Raw genomic sequence first — 20,225 nt, 5'->3', positions numbered from 1 at the left:
TGGCTACAAAGAAGAATCCCCGCGGGAAAGAGCCGAGGGAAGAGGAAGCAGGGGCCGGGGATCCTTCCCATCCCGGGCAACAAGGGGGCCTGCTATCAGAAGCAGCAGAAGGGGGCCCGGATCGCCTGGAGGACCCCATGGAGGACCGCATGGCCCGCGTGGAGAGGGCACTCCAGGAGCTACTGCAGAGGCTCCCTATGGGGGGCCCGCCAGCACCGGGACCCCCACCCCCACGCATACTACGGGAGGAGAGGCCACGGGACCCGGAGGCCGACCAGCCGGCCGGGCGGGAGCCGCAACCAACCTCATCACGCCAGCCGCCGCCGCTCCCGCCAAAACCCCCAGGGCTAAACACCCAACACGGAGAGCAGGTGGCCGGACAGCCGCGTCGGCTGGGGCCCGTCGACAAGTTCGTGGCTGAGGAAGAAGATTGGGAGGGGTTTGTCCGCCGATTCGAGGCTGCCTTCCACGCTCTCGAGTGGACAGACGAAGAGGCACTACGAGCGCTGCCATCCGTTCTGGGCAAAGAAGCACTCTCCTCTTACACCTCCCTTCCCTCGCACAGCAAGTCCACGCTACAGGCGGCCTACGAGGCTTTTGGGGAGATCTATTGCCCAGCGGAAGGAGCCTTTAAACGGTTCCAGGATCGCCAGCGAGGGGCTAAAGAATCCCCTTTAGCCTACAGGGGTGCGCTGCTCGTGTTGGTGAGGAGAGCTGTCCCTCGCCTGGCTGAAGAAGCGCTCGAGGACCTCGTGGTCGAGCACCTCATCGCCTACGCTTGCCGCGCCGGCGTTGTAATGCCCGTGGTGACGCCGGAGGAACGCACCTCGCTGTGGGCTGCCCGGACCATCCAAGCCCACGAGCAGGTCATGGGCCGGGCGCCACCCGTGGGCCCGGTGGCTGGCGCGGCGGGGGGGAACAGCCGAGCCGTTGCCGCGGCGCTACTGGGTCCAGCGACACCAACCGCCGAACCTGCACCGTCGCCACAGGTTGCCTGTGGGGCAGCTGGGAACGGACCGCCGACATCTGAGATGGAGCCATCGCTGCAGGAGGTGTACGCGGCGATCCGGGGACTGGCGGAGCAGAGGGACCAGCAGAGCGACCAGCCGCCGCGTCGCTGGCAGCCGCCTCTACAACATCACGCCGAGCCCCCCCGACGGAACGCCCCGTGGGTCTGCCACCGTTGTGGTCGAGAGGGGCATGTGGCGAGGGGGTGCCGCACGGAGCCGGAGGCCACCAACGTCACCTGGAACCCTCCGGGGCCGAACGCCGACAGGATTCAGGCGAGTGACGCCGTCCCGCCCGGCCTCTTGGTCGGGCCGGGCAATTACAATTCCGACGCCGCGAACTCACCTGGAGTCTCCTCGGGGTGGGCGCCGGTGGTGTCGTTTCCCGGTCCCCACTGTCCTGGTCGGGGGAAGGGGATAGCGCCGGGGCCTGTGATTGCGTCGCGACCAGAAGTGGCGTCACGACCCGGAGTGGCGTCGCGAACGGACGTGACGTTGCATCCGGAAGTGACGTCGCGGCCGAAAGTGGTGTCGCGGATCGCGCCGGGAATTGCGCCAGGGCCGTGGACCGCGCCGGGAATCGCGCCGGGGCCGGGGACCGCGTCGGGGATCGCGCCGAGGCCGGGGACCACGCCGGGAGTCGCGCCGAAGCCGGGAGGGACGTCGCGGGCGGAGGTGACGTCGCGGGCGGAGGTGACGTCGCGGGCGGACATGACGTCGCGGGCGGAGGTGACGTCGCCGGCGGGCGTGACGTCGCCGGCGGGCGTGACGTCACCAGTTACCTGCGACGCCGGTGAGTTGCCAGGGGCAACGGCCCGGGGGCGGAGGCAGCCCACACGATTGACATTGCGCCCTGGAGCAGTTCCACGGCCTGCCTCGCCACCGCTTTGCGGCAGAGCGAGACGGAACCAGGGGGACCACGCCCCCGTGACAAAGGAAAGGGAGGGGAGAAGGGAGGGGCTCACGGGAAGGCCCACCCCCCAGTCCCCACCGCCCCCTACAATGGGGGGGCCCCCAACACCACAAGGGGGGCCCATCCTACGTCACCAAGAGGGGGCTATTTGCACCACATAGAGAGCCCAGCCCGCAACCCAGGGGTAAGCCCACACTATGTAACAAGGGCGCGTTCACCCTGCTGCGACGCACTCCAAAGGGAGGAACCCCATCTTCGGTCCATTCACATCCATCCCCCATCATTTCACCATGCACCACAGGATAACGAGACGCCGCCTGGTCAGTGGCCAGACTCAGCCACACAATGGAGGAAGCTGGCAAGGCGGGTGGTAGCGGCCACGTCAGGAACCTCGGTCCTGGTCGGTGAAATCGCGGGAGTGTCGGCACGTATCTTGGTGGATACGGGGGCATCAGCCACGATCATCTCGAGCACCATGCACGAGATGCTGCCGGATAAAGTCCGACCTTTAGTCCCCGTCAAGACAACGTTCATTGCAGCAAATGGGGGCAGCATGGGCTTCCTGGGCCAGGTTGAAGCCCCGATACAGATTGGGCAGCTTTCGGTAGCAGGACCCATCCTTGTCTCCGCAACGTTGCCCATACCCTGCCTGTTGGGGACGGACTTTCTGAGGCGGATGCCAATGAAAATCGATCTGGCCAATGGGCGGGTGGAAGTCCAGGGAACGCATCTCCATTTCCTAAAGGCGGAGGGGGCCAGCCGGGGTGTACCCTATGTGCAGGCTCTGGTCAGTAAGTCTGTCTTCATTCCCCCGGCAGCCCAGATGCTGGTTCCGCTGCAATATCGGTCCCCCCTCGTGACAGCCCAACCAGACTCACCCATCCTGGTGTCTCCGGCGTCAGCTGCCATGGATCGCCATGCGCTGGTGGGAGCCGAAACTATTGTACAGAGGAACCAGCATCTGTTCATTCAGGTGCTGAACACCTCCGATAGAACAGCGACGGTCCAGGAGGGAACAGTTCTGGCCCACGTTAGTCCCTTGTCACTAGGAGCCCCAGGGACAAAGCCCGGGCTTGTAGGCAGCATCAGCCAGTCCGAGGACAGAGGGGCCGGATCGTGGATGGACCAGCTGGCGGGGCCTGAGCCGGGATTGCCGCCCGACCAGAAACAGCAGCTGCACTCGTTATTGCAGGAGTTCTCGGACGTGTTCAGCCGGGGACCGTTCGACCTAGGGCGCACAAATCTGTCGCAGCACCACATCAACACGGGAGATGCCGCACCCCTGCGCCAAAACACATATAGAATGAGCCCAATGGAAAAAGGGCACATTCAACAAGCGGTGCAGGAGATGCTGCGGGCCGACATAATTTCTCCATCCTCGAGTCCCTGGGGGGCACCGGTGGTCCTAGTCAAGAAGTCAGATGGGTCACTGAGATTCTGTGTGGACTTCCGACGCCTCAATGCCGTCACGCTGGCCGACGCATATCCCCTACCACGTATCGACGACTCATTGGATGCACTGGCGGGAGCAACATTTTTCAGTACGCTGGATTTATTGTCCGGGTTCTGGCAGGTCCCACTAGACGCGGACTCCCGGCCTAAAACAGCGTTCCGGACACCACAGGGCCTGTTCGAGTTCAACTGCCTGCCTATGGGCCTCCAGACTGCGCCGGCAACGTTCCAACGCATAATGGAGTTGGCCTTAGCAGGCCTTCAATGGGAAACGTGCCTCATCTACCTGGATGACGTCATTGTTTTCAGCCGATCATTCGAGGAACACATTGACCGATTACGTCAGGTATTCCTGCGGTTCCGGAACGCGAACTTGAAGCTCAAGCCGTCGAAGTGCCACCTTATGCAGTCGTCGGTACGCTACTTAGGCCACGTCGTCAGTGAGTCTGGAGTGGCTACAGACCCGGAAAAGACGGCCTGCATGAGGGCCTGGGCTATTCCCACAACGGTTCCAGAGGTACGCCGGTTTGTGGGTTTCGTTTCTTACTACCGCCGGTTTGTGCCCAACTTCGCAACCATTGCCAAGCCCTTGCACGTGTTGACGGCGAAGAACCAGAGGTTTTATTGGGGCCCTCTGGAGGAAGAGGCATTCCAGAAGCTGCGCTCACGTCTGACAGATGCACCACCATTGGCCTTTCCGGATTTTGGCCTCCCCTTTATCCTGGACACGGACGCCAGCGATGTGGGCATCGGCAGTGTTTTGTCGCAAGTCCAGCAGGGTCGGGAGGTGGTTATCGCCTATGGTAGTCGCGTGCTTTCATCAGCGGAGCAGCGCTACTGCGTCACACGTAGGGAACTCCTGGCAGTCGTTCACTTCGTGCAGCAATTCCGACCCTACCTGTATGGTCGCAAATTTACGGTCCGCACTGACCACGCGGCCTTGCAGTATTCGCTCCGCATCGACCAGCCTTCGGGCCAGCTGGCCAGATGGATAGAGCGCCTGCAGGAGTACAGGTACCAAGTAGTACATCGCAAAGGGACCAGACATGCCAACGCAGACGCATTGTCCCGACTGGCGCCCCAGGGCCCTTGTGCATGCACCACAGGCGGGGCACGCTACAAGGAGGCGAGGCCGGAGGGGACGGTCATCGCTCCCTTACGCATGGCGGAGGGCACACAGGGTGAGGTCCAGCTGACCGACCACGACCTGGGGCTGACCTTGGACGATTGGAGACGGCTACAGCTGGAGGAAGCCCCACTGCGAATGCTACGCGCCTCAGCAGAGGCAGGGGGGGAGGAGTACATCGTATGGGAGGACCTCCTCATGCGATGGGACCCGACAGGGCGCCGGCGATGCCTGGTAGTTCCGGAGTCGCTGCGTCAACAATTGGTTATGGACGTACACGGCCGCCAGCTGCTGCACCTGGCGGGGCGGAAGACACTGTACACATTACAGGGTCGGTACTTTTGGCCAGGTATGACCGCTGACGTGCATCGATGGGTCGCTACCTGCGTCGAATGTGCGCGGCGAAAGCCGCCACCCCGGGTAAGCCGGGCGCCCCTACAGCCCATCACGGTGACCAGGGTCAACGAATTGGTTGCGTTGGACATCCTGGGACCGCTGCCGGTCACGCCACGGGGAAATAAATACCTGTTGGTCGGAGTCGAGTACTGCACGAGGTGGCCGATGGCGTGGGCCCTCCCGGACCAAACGGCACAAACCATTGCTGATGCCTTCGTGGGAGGCTATGTCCTTGATAAGGGGGCACCGGAGCGGTTGCTCACGGATCAGGGCAGGAATTTCTCCTCACAGCTATTGAAGGACGTCTGCTCTATCCTGGGCACTAAAAAGGTCCGAACATCTCCATATCATCCCCAGACCGGTGGGATGGTAGAGCGGCTTAACCGCACCATAGCGGCCATGCTGTCCCAAGTGGTGGACGAAAACCATTCCGACTGGGACCTCCACATTCCATCAGTCTTAGCGGCGTACAGGGTGGCCCCACACGCGGCGACGGGGTTCTCGCCGTTTTTCCTGATGTACGGACGGGATCCCGTTCCGCCTATTGAGGTGCAGCTGACGGACATTCCTGCAAGAGCCGACGCATGGCCGAAGGCACTAAAGACCTCTCTCATTTATTTGAGAGAGGCCCGCCAAGCAGCCGAGGCCGCATCGGCCACGAGCCAAGAGAGTAATGTACGGATACGGGAGAGGACAGTGACAGCCAAGCCCTTTAAAGTCGGGGACCAGGCATGGCTACACTGTCCTCAGGTGCCGGTTGGCCTCTCACCAAAGCTGCACCGACCCTGGAAAGGGCCAGTCGAGGTCATTAAAGCACTCCGACCGCAGTGCGTCCAGGTCCAACTGGGTAAGCGACGATGGTGTGTACACCCCACCCGCCTTAAGCCATACATCTCTCCACCGTCATCTTCACCAACATCACCACCAACATCACTGCCAACATCATCATCATCCCTACCCAGGCCAAGATCGCCGACCACCACGCGCCGACCGGCAGGGGGTTCGGTGCCCTGTGTTCCCTTGTCACCTACAGCACCCCATGTGAGGCCTGACGGAGCGGCAGCACGAGCGGGGGACGGAGAGACAGCGGCGCCAGGCAAGGCGACACCGGCACCACCGAACCAGGGACCGCGACGAGAAGGCCTTCGAAGGAGGGGGCCGCCACGGTCATCTGCTGCCTGTGGATGTCCGGGCTGTTACGGGATGCTGGCTGGAGACCTGGGTAGGCCCCGCAATTGATTTTGCTGTGTTATATTGCATTATATGGTTGTGGGGGGGGGTAAGGGCTGTCGTCACTGTCAGTGGATGGAGGCATGGGGAGACTTAAATGGTCCATGGAGGAGGCAGAACCGAGGACGGTTATTTTTTCTCCGGGGGGGGGGGGGGTGATGTAGGGGTGTCAGGGGAAGGATTCCCACCAATAGATGGGTTAGTGGGAGGGGTGATCGAGGAGATATAAGGAGAGAACGGGCGGGAAGAAGGGGCCTTTTGCGGGAACGAGATTGGGACGGCTGGGGACAGGTGTGAATGGAAGAAAAGGAATAAAGGACGAGACCCCTGCAATCTCGTGTCGGCTCCCCCCACAGTAGTATTCACTGACTATAGTAGTAACTACTAACTCTGTAGCAGTATCTACTGACTCTATAGTACTTTCTACTGACTCTATAGCAGTAGCCACTGACCGTAGTAGTATCTACTTACTGTATAGGAGTATCTACTGACTGTAGCAGTATTTACTGACCGCAGTGGGATATACTGACTGTTTTAGTATCTACTAACACTATAATAGTATCTACGAACTCAATAGCAGTATCTACTATCACTACAACAGTGCATACCGACTGTGGTGGCACCTGCTATGACTACAGCAGTACATACCGACCTTAGTGTTACCTGCTTTAACTACAGCAGTGCATACCGACTGTGGTGGTTCCTGCTATCACTACAGCAGTGCATACTGACTGTGGTGGTACCTGCTTTAACTACAGCAGTGCATGCTGACTCTATGGTAATATATATCTACTCGATAGCACAAACTACTAATTTGACAGAGTGCCGTCCTGAGGCCTAGTCCCGTGCAGAGCCCCCGGCCTCGCCTAGATTGCCCAACCGGCCGAGGTGGCACCTTGGCAGGCTGGGGCTGGGCAGGTATCCTCGCCCCCCCCCACCATCCCCCTGCCCGCTCTACAACAATAGTATCTAAGTGCTATAATATTAGAATCAGCCAACCCCTTCAGTAGTAAGTGTACACATTGGAGTGGGGGGGGGGAGAAGAGGACATGACACTTTGAATAATTTACCTAAGCGTTGTATGTATATTTTTTGCATTTTTTACGCGAAAGAAAATTTTTGCCCCCCTCCCAATGAATGCGTATGCAGCTTTGTCGTGCATGCACAAACACATGCTTTGGCGCACGCTCAGCGGCATAAGGAAACAAATAAATAATAAATAATAATAAATGCTTAAGTAAACTACAGTAAAACCTTGGATTGCTTGCATAATTCGTTCCGGAAACGTGTTTGTAATCCAAAGCACTTGTATATCAAAGCACTCGTATTAGTTGTGATCACGTGATGCACGGCAGACAAAGCGTATGCACGTACTACTCGTATTGCAAGATCTCGCTCGTTTATCTAATTCATATTTATTTTAAAAATTTGCTCGTCTTGCAAAACACTCGCAGACCAAGTTACTCGCAATAAAAGGGTTTACTGTACTTTAAAGTTGACGGATGCGAAATCGGAATAGCGCTGGGCTTATGGTGTGGTACCTGGGTACTTTTTTAAACCTAAACCCCACGTTTCGTGAGCCAAATCTTCACAAGTTTCGTTCACACACAGACACGCAAAAAATGCCTTTCATAGGTAAGATAACAAAGACAAAGATCCCCCGCATAGCCTTAACAGACTGTCGGGGCAATTGCTGTTTAACGACCACCTTTGAAGGCCAGCACGGCACATGAGGGAGTGGGTGGTTAGCACCACTCCTGGCCGCCTTTGTCTTTCCAGTAATGATGTTTACAACTCGCACCAGGTACTGTACTCATTTGAGGCTGAGTCGAACTAGGGGAGGCCCAGGACCGGTTCAGATAATCGTCACTGGTGTTGGCCGTGAGTGGGAATCGAACTCGGATGGCCGGGTTTGGAGTGCAGAGCACTAACCGCTACACTACCGATCCTCACAACATGTATATACACACAATAAGAGTTTATGAGAAAATAAATGTGCATTCATGTATATATAAATTGACAGAAGATTTTGAAGAAAAAAATAAAATCATCCAAAATAATGAGTATTAATGTTATTAGATTATTGAGAAAAGTCTCACTTTTGACACTTTTCAGGAGGATCCTGCATCAACTGAACACCTGTGAAAACTACTGGACATCTGTGAAAAGGAGCTTAATAGCTCATCGGATTCCTCAAGTATAAAATAAAGATTCTGATTCTGAAAAAAAAGTATACTTCGCTCATTTATTTTTTTAATCAGTGTTTTGCACGTCTGAGCAAAACAGATTTCCTGGAGAAGACTCAGGAGCCTCTCTGATATGTTCACGTTCAAAAGTCTTGCGCAGGTGGGCAGGTTACAACATCACTCTGGTGCACTATACACAAGCAGCGGAATGAAGTATGACAGTTTAAACAAAACAATCTGCATGACAATGTTTTAGTTTTAAATATAGCGTCATCGTCATTCATGCAAATGTCATCTCACAATCGCTGACGAACTACAGATAAGCTGTAAGGCAGCCATGTGGTAAACCAGTGCCAACAATTGCTCCAAGTTCTGCAGTCCTCTCTATATTAAGATGTTTTCACACAATTATGGAGTATGAATACATGATCCACCAACGCTTGCTGCGAAAAAGGACCATGATCTGAAAACATCGCTGATTATATGTTTTTACTTGAAGGCCACAGGGTTTCTGACTAATGTGTTGAGTTGTTTTTGACATTCTTGCTTTCAAAGCACTGAATGACAAGTGCATGTCACAATGGGTGGCTCTTGGCATGCTTGCATGTAGAAGCTGGAATGTAATTGTTTTCATACCAGCTCCCTGGCATTGGGACAGAGTCCTCAACTCAAAAATGGACAATTGCGGGTTCAATCACCAGCATCCATTTAACGTCAATAAACCATAATGAGTACAGTACCACTTTGTGGGAAAGTCAAAAGTGGTTGTCATATGGAAACAAAACCGACTCTAGCCATTACAATGTGATGTGTTGAGTGCTTTCTTATGTCCACCAATGGGGTTCAGCACTGCACCACAGTTAAGCAGTGAGATACTTTGACATTGTTAAATTTTGACTCTTAGAAAGATAAAGCCAATGACCTACAAAATGTGATAACATAGGTTCGTATATAATGACTACAGTAAGATCATCGGTGTCTATGCTGAAAGGGATTGTTCCGTAAAAGATACATATTGAATACATACAGTGGCATGCTTCCGTTGCTCCCATAATTGTTGATGTCAACCAACGCTGTTATTCCGCATACCAGGATGGGAATGCCTCCTCCAATTAGGTAGAATCTGTGGATAAACAAAAACAGCAAAATGCACACCCAGTAAATGTAGGTTCAAAGGTCAACCTATTTCAAGTAATGATTAGCCACTTGACACAAAAAATGTTTTTCATATTTAAGACATACCAGCAGATTAGACTAAACAGTACCAAACTCCTATATTCTGGCTACTTTAGATGTCGTACTAAATATGCTTTAACACTGGCCTTCTACATTTTGCTCAGTATAAACCAATATGTATTCCGAAGTAGCTTTTAAGAAGCTGTCTGGAAGATCGCTGAAGATGGCTCTGGGTTATGGAATAGTTAATCAAAGTGGAAGGCACACCCAAGGCAGTCAAGATGAAAGCATTCAAGGGGCGATGGCTTCTTTGTGAAGGTCTTATATGTTTTTCCAAAATGGAGGTAATTTTACATCTGATATACAGGAGTGGTACAATTAAGGATTCTCCATTTACAATTAACTTTGCTCATTGACAAAAAAAATTGGTGCACGATGGATTACGTATGAATCACTATACATTTTATATGTTTAATGTCGCCCTAACAAATGAAGTCCCTCAAGCTAACGGGAAATGTGATGGTTATAGCACAGGTATTAGTCCAACGGTGTGATATCACAGAGAATAACTCCAATGTTAACCTCGTGCAAAATTACACTTCCCCTGATTTTAATTTTTTATCCCTCATACATCCCAGTCATTTCTTCATATATTATGGATTAAATGTTAAGCCTCCAATGTTTTGGATTTAGACGTGAATGCTTGGCATTACAAAATAACTTGTAAAGAACATGATAATTCACACCGAATACTCACAAAGAGGCATACAAACTGGTGGTTTAGATGAATTTCCAAAGAACACAGTATTTTCTTTGGGTATTTCAATAAAGCCACGTAGCTATAAAAAATATTAAAATAATATCACAACGTTTCGATCGCCACACTCGCCACACTGTTTATAAAGGTTTAGAGATGGGCGGGTCTACCCCAATGAAAGAGCTGTTTACAAAGGTTTAGAGATGCTTGTAAATACTCTTTGATTTTTTCGGTAAAGTCACGTGAATTTGCCGAAAGAACCAAAGAGTATGGATTCCTGCAGTCACGAAAAGCTTCAAATCAAGAATGCTTGTAAATGTAAGCTCGGAGAAAGCGAGGAAAGAGCCATTGCCACATGGAGGTGGAAAAGGATGGCAAGCCGCCATTTACTAACACAGCTAACGATGGCTGTGTTAGTGAATGTAACTCAAAAACTAAGCTGTGGGGGTGGCCATTGTATTGTGAGAGATTAGCATGTCACTGTAAGAAATTTACTTGTAAATGTAAGCTCAGAGAGAGCTCGGAAAGAGCCATCGCCACATGGCGGTGGAAAGGATGACGATTGCTTGTGTTGCGATCGAAACGTCATATTGTTATTATTTTTTTCTTCTATCTACATGGCTTTACCGAAAGACCCAAAGAATATGAATTCCTGCAGTCACGAAAGCTTTAAGTCATAGACACAGCATTTATTGTCAGTTTGATGTCACAAAGATTACACAGTAAATGACTCTTCTAGAACACCATCAAATAGAGTAATGGAAACAATACTGGATGTGTATCTGTACGGTACGGTCCTAAAAAACATGTACCCTTTGTACGTGGATATCATTACAACTTTATAATGTATTTATACGTAATAGTTAAAAAGAAACGCACTCCTGGAAATACGTATACAGCAATTAGCTCACGTTGCTCATGTAGGGATTGAAACATGAAGCGTATAAATAAGAGCAGTGGTGAAAATTGCATCTTGGGAAAAAAAATTCTAATGAGCTATTAAAGTATAGATACGATCAAACATTAGTGTGCACAAATGTATACTTCACAGATGGCTTCCCTTACATGTTATTACAGAGGTGACTGACTTATAATTATGCCTTGAGTAATTTAAAACAAATTAAAATTGCAACTTATACTTGGTTAATTTCATAGCCAAAATCTATCCACTGCTAGATGAAAGCCTACCCAATCCATTTCCATCTCCAGCGGCCTCGTGATGTCACAATCCATCCACTCCATCTGCCCGGTGGACATACTCTTGGGTGTGTTCCCTCCTTTGGCTCTGCCATGCCATCGCCAGTCTCAACCACTTGCCATCATGCCTTGCAGTGGTTTGTGTTGTCCAAACTCACTGTTGTTTACATATGGTTGTGTAGGTAAGTATTGATAATTAATTAATGGGGCACCATGGTGGCGAGATGTTAACTACCTCGCCTGATATATAGGACGTCGTGGGTTCGATCCCGATCCTCACGCCAGTATATTTGGAGCTTGAATAATCTCCCCGTGTCCGCGTGGATTTTACATTTAGAAACATGCGTTTAGATTATTTGGCGGCTATAAACTTCCACATGATAAGCTAATTCGTTGAGCTATCATTTGTGACCAGGTCACTTCTGAAAAAAGCTCTATGGCTCACTGGTAAAAGAAAAATTGAAAAAAATAGTTAAAATATTTAGTAGCATTGATAAGACCTTATCTTTTTCCAAGTTCGCATATCTCACTGGTAGGAAAAAAACTCGTGATTAAGTACCCACACAGAACACTCAGACCATGCAAAGAGAGCCTGTCCGACCAACGCAAAAGACTGAAATCCCCACACAATGGAAACAAGATTTTTTTTTTATTCTTCAGTGCGATTTATCGAGAGATGAAAGGTGTGATATTAGACGATGCTGTGACGTGCACCTGATACCAGCGAACGTGGTGAGATATCTTCTCTTTCTATCAAGACGTGAAAACCTTCGGCCGTCCAAGCAAGATATATCTTAGTGTGTCAACAGTCTCTCTCTGTGCTGCATGAAGACAACACCACCCGATGAGGCTGTGATGAGCCATCTTGGTAGCTGTTTGTGCTGATGGTGTGGCATCACACATCTCTGAGGGTGATAATGGCCTCATGATGTAATGATAATATTCAATTGTAACGCGAACAATATTCGTTTACCCTCTCAGACAGAGAGAGAGAGAGAATGATTCAGAGGCACGAGAAACCACAAGTAAGTGGGAAGGCAGGAAGAACCGGTGGCAACAATTGCCCAAGCTTTGCGGTCCTATATTGAGATGCTTGGCCAACTTCATGAATGTTAATACATGTGGTAGGAAACCGGACTACCCAAAGAAAACCCATGCATTCGAGGGGGGGTAACCTTTACAGATGGATTACAGATGGAAATTAAGCCACGAGCATTACTGCCATACTCTGGCAAGCCAGGAGATGGCAACCTCGATGCACCTAGGTACTGAACAGAGTTCACAAATTGCTGTGATCCTCCAACCCTTGCAACCGCAGAGCTGGATTAAAGGCATGCAGAGCCGCCAGCGCCTGGCTGATGATGCTGCTGTGGTGGACTCATAAACACTAACAACATAATCATTGACGTAGATATTTTACACGCTTTTATTTAACTCACTCTGTCTGTTGTTGTTCTTGTTGTCGTTGTTGTATCCTCAAATCTTGTAACTCTATTTTTACCCACTTCCCAATGTGGTGTCGACTGCAAACTTGGTATACTTATGTCATACTGATGACAATACTATATTCTATCATAAAAAATAAAAAAACTGATATTTTAAACAAATATTTGTATATGTTATGTTTCGGCTTGGGTCTAATTGTCCACGCTCAACTGACGTTGGCTGTAATTGCCTACGGTCCCTTACGTTATGGCAAGCTTCGGGGCCACTTCCTGGAGTTGTGGAGTTCTTACATTACTAGTACGGTACATTTCATTAAAACGTGTTTTTTAAAAAGTTTTTTTAATATTACTGATTTTGTGTAACATTTTCACTGCTGGAAAATTCACTAGGTGCGTGATTTGCATTTCACGTATTGATACACGCAAGATTTTGAAGGCTGGGTTGACCTAGGTGTAGTCCAGACTCATTTTGAGCCGCCATAAATGTTCAGGAGTTGATCCTTGCATTGCCAGAATATATGAACAACAATGTCATCACTCCAGCATGAGCACAAAAACCCCCTGGATGTTGGGGCAAGTCCTTTGAATGAAAAGCTTTTAAAAATGTGGGAAACCTCCTATAAGACACACCCAGCGTGACACATAAGATAATGGATTGATGACGTCACCAAGCCCCACCACCCACCACCTCCCATCCAGTGGCACACATGGGAACACAGGTACATTTCCCCTCAAATATGTGTTTGCTATCCGATTTGTCGATTAATCGAACCGATAACCGGCAGAGTAATCAATTGCTCAAATATTTCAGTTCTGGTTGAAAGCAAAGTCGCTCTCGGAATTTAAATGATATTTTTCAGTCCGATTCCCAAAAACAACTCTGTAGATGATAAGGTACGAACTGATCCTTTTCTGGGCAATCAGCCATAGCGAACACAAATTGGGACATGTCCTTGCAATCTTCGAATAGGCTATATGCTTGTCCCATTGGGACAGAGCACGGCATTCAGCACAAAGCTAACGCGTAATGTCCAATGCTTGGGTACTACACCGAAAGAGCACTGTGTGCCCCCATATATTGAGCATTACCTATGAATGGGGAACATTGATGTGACACAGGGAGCACACGGTGGTGGTTTCATACCAGGATGCACACTGCTCTTGGAAAGCCGGTTGGTACCTAAATGTATAACATCACGAATCACTACTGCACAAGACTAATAATTGAATACAGTATTTAAAACGTACTGGGGTTTGCCTAACCCTCCCTGTACAAGTTAACCGTAGCTTATACTGGTAGGAACCACCTGGTTCCACCAGCCCACAGGGGATTATTGTGTCCGTCCGTCCGTCGTGCATCCAAAAATGGGAGGGGTCGGGCTGGATGGAGAGGGGAGGGTGGGGAGGGGCTGGGTGGGGCTGGGTGGGGGGTGGGGCTGGGTGGGGAGGGACTGGTCACCCCGTGGTGCCCTTATAAAACTCAACGTTTAACCTACTCAGGCCGGCTTGTGCCCGCCCTCACAGTCGGCCATATTTGCGGAATACACCACGCCGCCGTTGACCCTGGCCATTGACCGAGCAACCCAACGTTCCTACCAGCTCCCTCCGCAGGAATGTGTTAAAAAAGGCCATGTACCCAATATACATGCTCAGTTGTTGACAATAGCCTCAGCTAAAATGTTTCAACCGGTCTTCATGGAAAGGAAAATGCCCATACCCCATTGTTATCTTCCCAATTAAGTTCACACTTTTAAGACTGATAACATTCTCACCCAAAGGACAACAAGGTTTCATCTAAGTCAAATCCTGTTTTAGTGCTGTAACATTTTTTTTTATTGCCATGGTCATACATTGCCAAAATAATTAACTGAACATAAATGCCTCCCAGCATATCGTCTCTCAACACTGTTAACACATTTAGTGTTTTATATATAATAATAAAAAAATCCATCCACTCTTTTCAGCTAAATTAATATTTAAATACCAATAATTACATTAATTTATAATCCTTTGTCAATACTCTGGACTTCAGGAAAAATACCTCCTGATGCATCAAAAATGCAAGTCGTTTGACCATACTTCACCTGCACAACGGTCAGTGTGCGGTAGGGGTTAGCCATGGCTGGGAATTGAGCTCAAGATTCATGGTTCATAGCACAGTCCACTAACCACCGCATCACTGCTCTATACCATAAGATTCCCTAAATAAGACAAACTGACTGAAAGGTCGAGATGTTATCTTCCAATACAAGAAAAACAACTCGAATGATATGTTTACTTAACTTTTATTTATTCAAAGTCAAAAAGTCAGTGTATCTACACTCATCAAATAGTCAGGGTCTCTACACTTACTTTTTGATGAGCTCTATTCTCCGCTATGTTGATGATGATAAGCCAGCTTTGGAACAGCAACATTGCATTGGCAAGGACCAGTCTCTTCACATGATAACCACAATAAGATTTCCAGCCAAAATTTGAATTTGCAACGTGTTGATTGCAAGTGCTCTGAAAGCAGTCACACGTGGTTGAATTGCAACGATTGCTATCATTATACAGAAAATAAAATTGCGCCGTGTCTGGTTTGCACGCGAGCAGAGAATGACTAAGCTGGACAGTAGTTAGTTCAGTGTCACGTTCCCATGTTCCCTCTTGGGGTTGAGTTAAACTTTGTCCCTGCAGGGATATGTCTGTACACTGCACAAGCAAGACAGGCCTTATTGATATTCTGCTCTGGGTCACATGGAAACTGCTGTTGTGCTCGTTAATTCTCCATTGTTTGGGCAGATTTTGGGGTCAGGGGTGCAGGCACACTTTGTAAGTATGGGGTGTCCGACTGGCGGATGGTTCCCAGCGGTTACTAGTTAGATTACAGACAGCAACCGTGATGTTTGCCCCCCACTTCGTTTCGGATAATGAGAGTTCTACTGCACTATAACTATATTACATCATGCAACTACTGGCTACTGACTTTTTGTCCAAAATGTTGTGCTTGTCTTTTAGCCATATATAAAACAATTATAGGGGTGTCCAGATATCCACAATATCCACAATGGCTGTGGCCTTGCTTGGGGGTAAGACTTTAAGTATATATTTATATATGCGTCAGTAAATTACATATCTAATCGCTGATATGGAATGTTACTAACTTGGATAAAATGTATGCAAATTGAAAACCAAACCATTTATTTTATGATTTTTTTTTATTAAATATTGTAACAGTAACAGAAAAATAAAAACCAAAGCGTAATAGCTTTTGTACTAAAGCTGGCAACTAAACTAAATCTAACTTTTTAAAGTTTCCTTTACGTGACCATTGAGTAATGACTTTCAAACGAGCTTAGGAAAATTTAATAATCATCCTTTGTAGCACGGTCCCACTACATTTGTTAAGTGCAATGGCTAAGGTAATTGGTATGCATTACCAAAAATAATCATTGAATAAAGAATAGTATTGCTGCAAATTGCATTGTGTTATTGCTACATTGTATTCGCTATTTATGGCCAAGACAAGGCTAAATCAAGCCAAAGAGAATTCATAACGTGCGTTTGTTTGTTATTCAATTTGTTTATTATCATTGTCGAACTATGGAGTTTGAGCATACCATCTTCCGTGTGATGAACCTCAAGTATCAATACTATTTAGAGAGGCACTATGGGCCCAGCTTGAGTTGGGAGGGTTCGTGAACTGTGCATAAATTATAGTGTGTGTAAGAAGCTCACCTGCATTGCTATGAAATGGGCAGCAAGCAGCACAGAAAGAACATTGTTGACATTTCTCCACATACAGTTCTATAGTTTTCCCCAACATGCAAAATACTCAATAAGCAACTCGTCAGTGTAGGGCTCTCGTGAAAATGCATATCTAAAGATCAAAGAGAGTGTCCTGAACATATAAAGTATTTTTTTCTTTCTATACAGACTAATCAAATGCTTTACAAATTAAAATTGTTAAAGTAATGTATTAATTTGGGTGCGAAGTGCAAACAGCTTGTACATTAAGGTGAGGTTCCAAAATAGTAAAAAAAAAATGTGTTTTGCCAAGTAAAGTATTATAGCACAAAACAACAAGAAAGACATTCATGAGAAAGGCCGGGACATTTCATGATATGTGCATATTTATACCTCTGCGTCAATAAAAATAAATGTATATGTGTTTCTGGAGGTTAAAATTAATTGAATTTGAAGAATAAACACGAAAACATTCATGGGACACAGCATATTCGTTTCAATGAGATAAGCCTACATTTAAATTCTGCGCCACGCTTATACTGCATCTGTTTGGATGAGCTGTATAAAAATTTCAAAACCATATGTGCTGTCATAAATTTCACATGTGCTTGCGTGTGATATATTGCATTGCTATTTTCATTAAAAACTTAAATCACAACATCTTTGCAACTTATCTTGTGCATTGCATAAGAATGCGGTTGAAAAAAGATGTTTCAGCCATTTGGAGCTGTCAGCTTCCAGACAGATTAATGCTATGGCAATTCCTCTTACAAAAAAACCCATCTCCATTGATGACAAAAACCTGAAAGTTACAGTTGTGACAAAAAAAAGTTAAACGAAAGTTGTTCAGGAATAAAGTGTTGATGTAACTTTAGGGGATTTTAGAGTCCTATAAATGTAATTTTTAAAAGACTAACATCAGTGATATTAACTACACATGTGACTAAAATGATTGATTTTCTTAACAGTTATTTAAGGAGAGTATATGGTATTTTGCATGTTGTACGTGTAATTAAGCACATTTGTATGAAGACATGATACATGTGTTGTACACAACTCCCAAAAATATTAATGCAGCGTTCAATTAAACATGCATTCCGTTATGGAGCTGTAGAAATGAATCTACTCGTTATTGGAAATAACTTTATGCGTTCAAATGTATTAATTGATTGCAGTGTTTTTATATATTTTTCATCTTTAATGCATTAACACAGGGGTCCCCAACCCCCGGGCCGCGGACCGGTATCGGTCCGTGGCCTGTTAGGAACCGGGCCGCACAGCAGGAGGTGAGCGGTGAGTCCGCAGGTGGCCCGCCGCCATTATTTTATTCACCACTTCTGTCCGCGCCTCTTTCCCGCACTACACACTTGTCTCAGTCATATTTTTAGTAAGCCCACAAGATAACCCGAGCCAAAATGAGTTAAAAAACAAACGTCGCTGGAGAGCTTCTTTGAAAAGGGGGAAAGACTCAATCTTCATTTTAGAACTTTCGTGACTGCAGGAATTATTATTTGGTTATTTCGGTTAAGTCACGTCTAAAGATAAAATAATAAATTTAATTAAATAATAGAATACGACGTTTCGATTGCAACCCAAGCAATCATCATCAGGTATAATGAAATAGCGACATAAAATCTAACCAGAAAACTATAGACAGACATATTAGCAGACAGATATTACCAAGATACATAGCGAGAGCAACACAGGTAACAGAGAGGGGTGATCGTCTCTGTGTGGTGGCCTTAAATAGACAGAGGGGGGGGGGGCGGAGGCAGAGAGAGGGAGGGGGGTTAGAGAAAAAATTAGCATATCAATTGGTGCTGCAAGAACGATTACACGGCAAGCAAGCCTGAAAATCAGGAGAAAGACACACTAAAATTAAATAACCTAGTAAAATATCGAAATGTAATGTAATACAACACAGAGGGTCGGTCAACACACAATTAACGCATAGCCTGGTTGATTACGTATTTCAAAGATTGCTAAGTTAGAATTTGAGTGTGAACATTCTAAAGAGGACACAGGCAGAGAAAACAAGTCGCCAGAGAGAGAGAAAAAAGATAAGCTTAAAACTTCCCCGTAGAAGTGGTTCAATCTTAATTTTAGAACTTTCGTGACTGCAGGAATTATTATTTGGTTCTTTCGGTTAAGTCACGTCTAAAGATAAAATAATAAATTAAATTAAATAATAGAATACGACGTTTCGATTGCAACACAAGCAATCATCATCAGGTATAATGAAATAGCGACATAAAATCTAACCAGAAAACTATAGACAGACATATTAGCAGACAGATATTACCAAGATACATAGCGAGAGCAACACAGGTAACAGAGAGGGGTGATCGTCTCTGTGTGGTGGCCTTAAATAGACAGAGGGGGGGGCGGAGGCAGAGAGAGGGAGGCTTGTTTTCTCTGCCTGTGTCCTCTTTAGAATGTTCACACTCAAATTCTAACTTAGCAATCTTTGAAATACGTAATCAACCAGGCTATGCGTTAATTGTGTGTTGACCGACCCTCTGTGTTGTATTACATTACATTTCGATATTTTACTAGGTTATTTAATTTTAGTGTGTCTTTTTTTTTCTCTCCTGATTTTCAGGCTTGCTTGCCGTGTAATCGTTCTTGCAGCACCAATTGATATGCAAATTTTTTCTCTAACCCCCCTCCCTCTCTCTGCCTCCGCCCCCCTGTCTATTTAAGGCCACCACACAGAGACGATCACCCCTCTCTGTTACCTGTGTTGCTCTCGCTATGTATCTTGGTAATATCTGTCTGCTAATATGTCTGTCTATAGTTTTCTAGTTAGATTTTATGTCGCTATTTCATTATACCTGATGATGATTGCTTGTGTTGCAATCGAAACGTCGTGTTCTATTATTTAATTTAATTTATTATTTTATCTTTAGACGTGACTTAACCGAAAGAACCAAATAAGAAAGACTCAACGATGAACCCCCCCATGCCAGTCTGTGAAAAAATTATCTTCCACGAAATCGGTCCCTGGTGCGTAAAAGGTTGGGGACCGCTGCATTGACATACGCCCTGCCTCATTTCCACTGAGCTCAGATTTCCTTTTATTTTTTATTATATGAAATAATATTTAAAAAAAATACGTATTAAAGTATGTTTGCGTATTTTAAACCAGCTGGTTTAACTTGTGTGATTCTGAAAAAAAGGTTATATTCCTTCCTATTGCCTTATTAACACATTTTAAAAACTTAAACCACTGTTACCCATTACATACATGTCAAAGTATATCTTATAGAACCAATTATATTCCCTGACTCCAATGAATCATATAGTTGGTACTACATGAAACATTGATAACAATCCAAAATGATCAAACGGTAATGTATACATGTAATGTGTATGTAGAGTCCAGGTCAATACATCTTAATACTTCGAGCCCCGAGGTGAAAATCACAGCAGTGTTCCACTCAAGTGAAGTGGAGGCAGAGCTAATTTTGCTTCGTTTACAGCCCTGAGATCAGGGATAGAAAACCATACGTTTATTTTGTGACGATGAGCAACATCCATTAAAAAAATCACTGCTAAATTTCCACAAACTAGCATTCATTGTGTTGACCCTGAAGCAGGTTTTCCAAAAC

General features: G+C 47.1%; 1 protein-coding gene across 1 annotated transcript in view; it reads right to left on the bottom strand.

Annotated features, from left to right (window-relative positions):
* LOC144931556 (adhesion G protein-coupled receptor A1-like) overlaps window positions 1-20,225 on the bottom strand; it is a 160,232-nt gene that overhangs the window by 23,719 nt on the left and 116,288 nt on the right. Inside the window, exon 5 of the mRNA XM_078855526.1 lies at window positions 9,338-9,433. Within this exon, the coding sequence (XP_078711652.1) occupies window positions 9,338-9,433 (96 nt within the window). The remainder of the gene's footprint in view (window positions 1-9,337; window positions 9,434-20,225) is intronic.

Source organism: Lampetra fluviatilis, chromosome 4 (assembly GCF_964198595.1).
Source record: "Lampetra fluviatilis chromosome 4, kcLamFluv1.1, whole genome shotgun sequence".
Classification (NCBI taxonomy): domain Eukaryota; kingdom Metazoa; phylum Chordata; class Hyperoartia; order Petromyzontiformes; family Petromyzontidae; genus Lampetra; species Lampetra fluviatilis.
The sequence above is the reverse complement of the archived record's forward strand: the minus strand, read 5'-3'. Positions and strand labels throughout refer to the sequence as shown.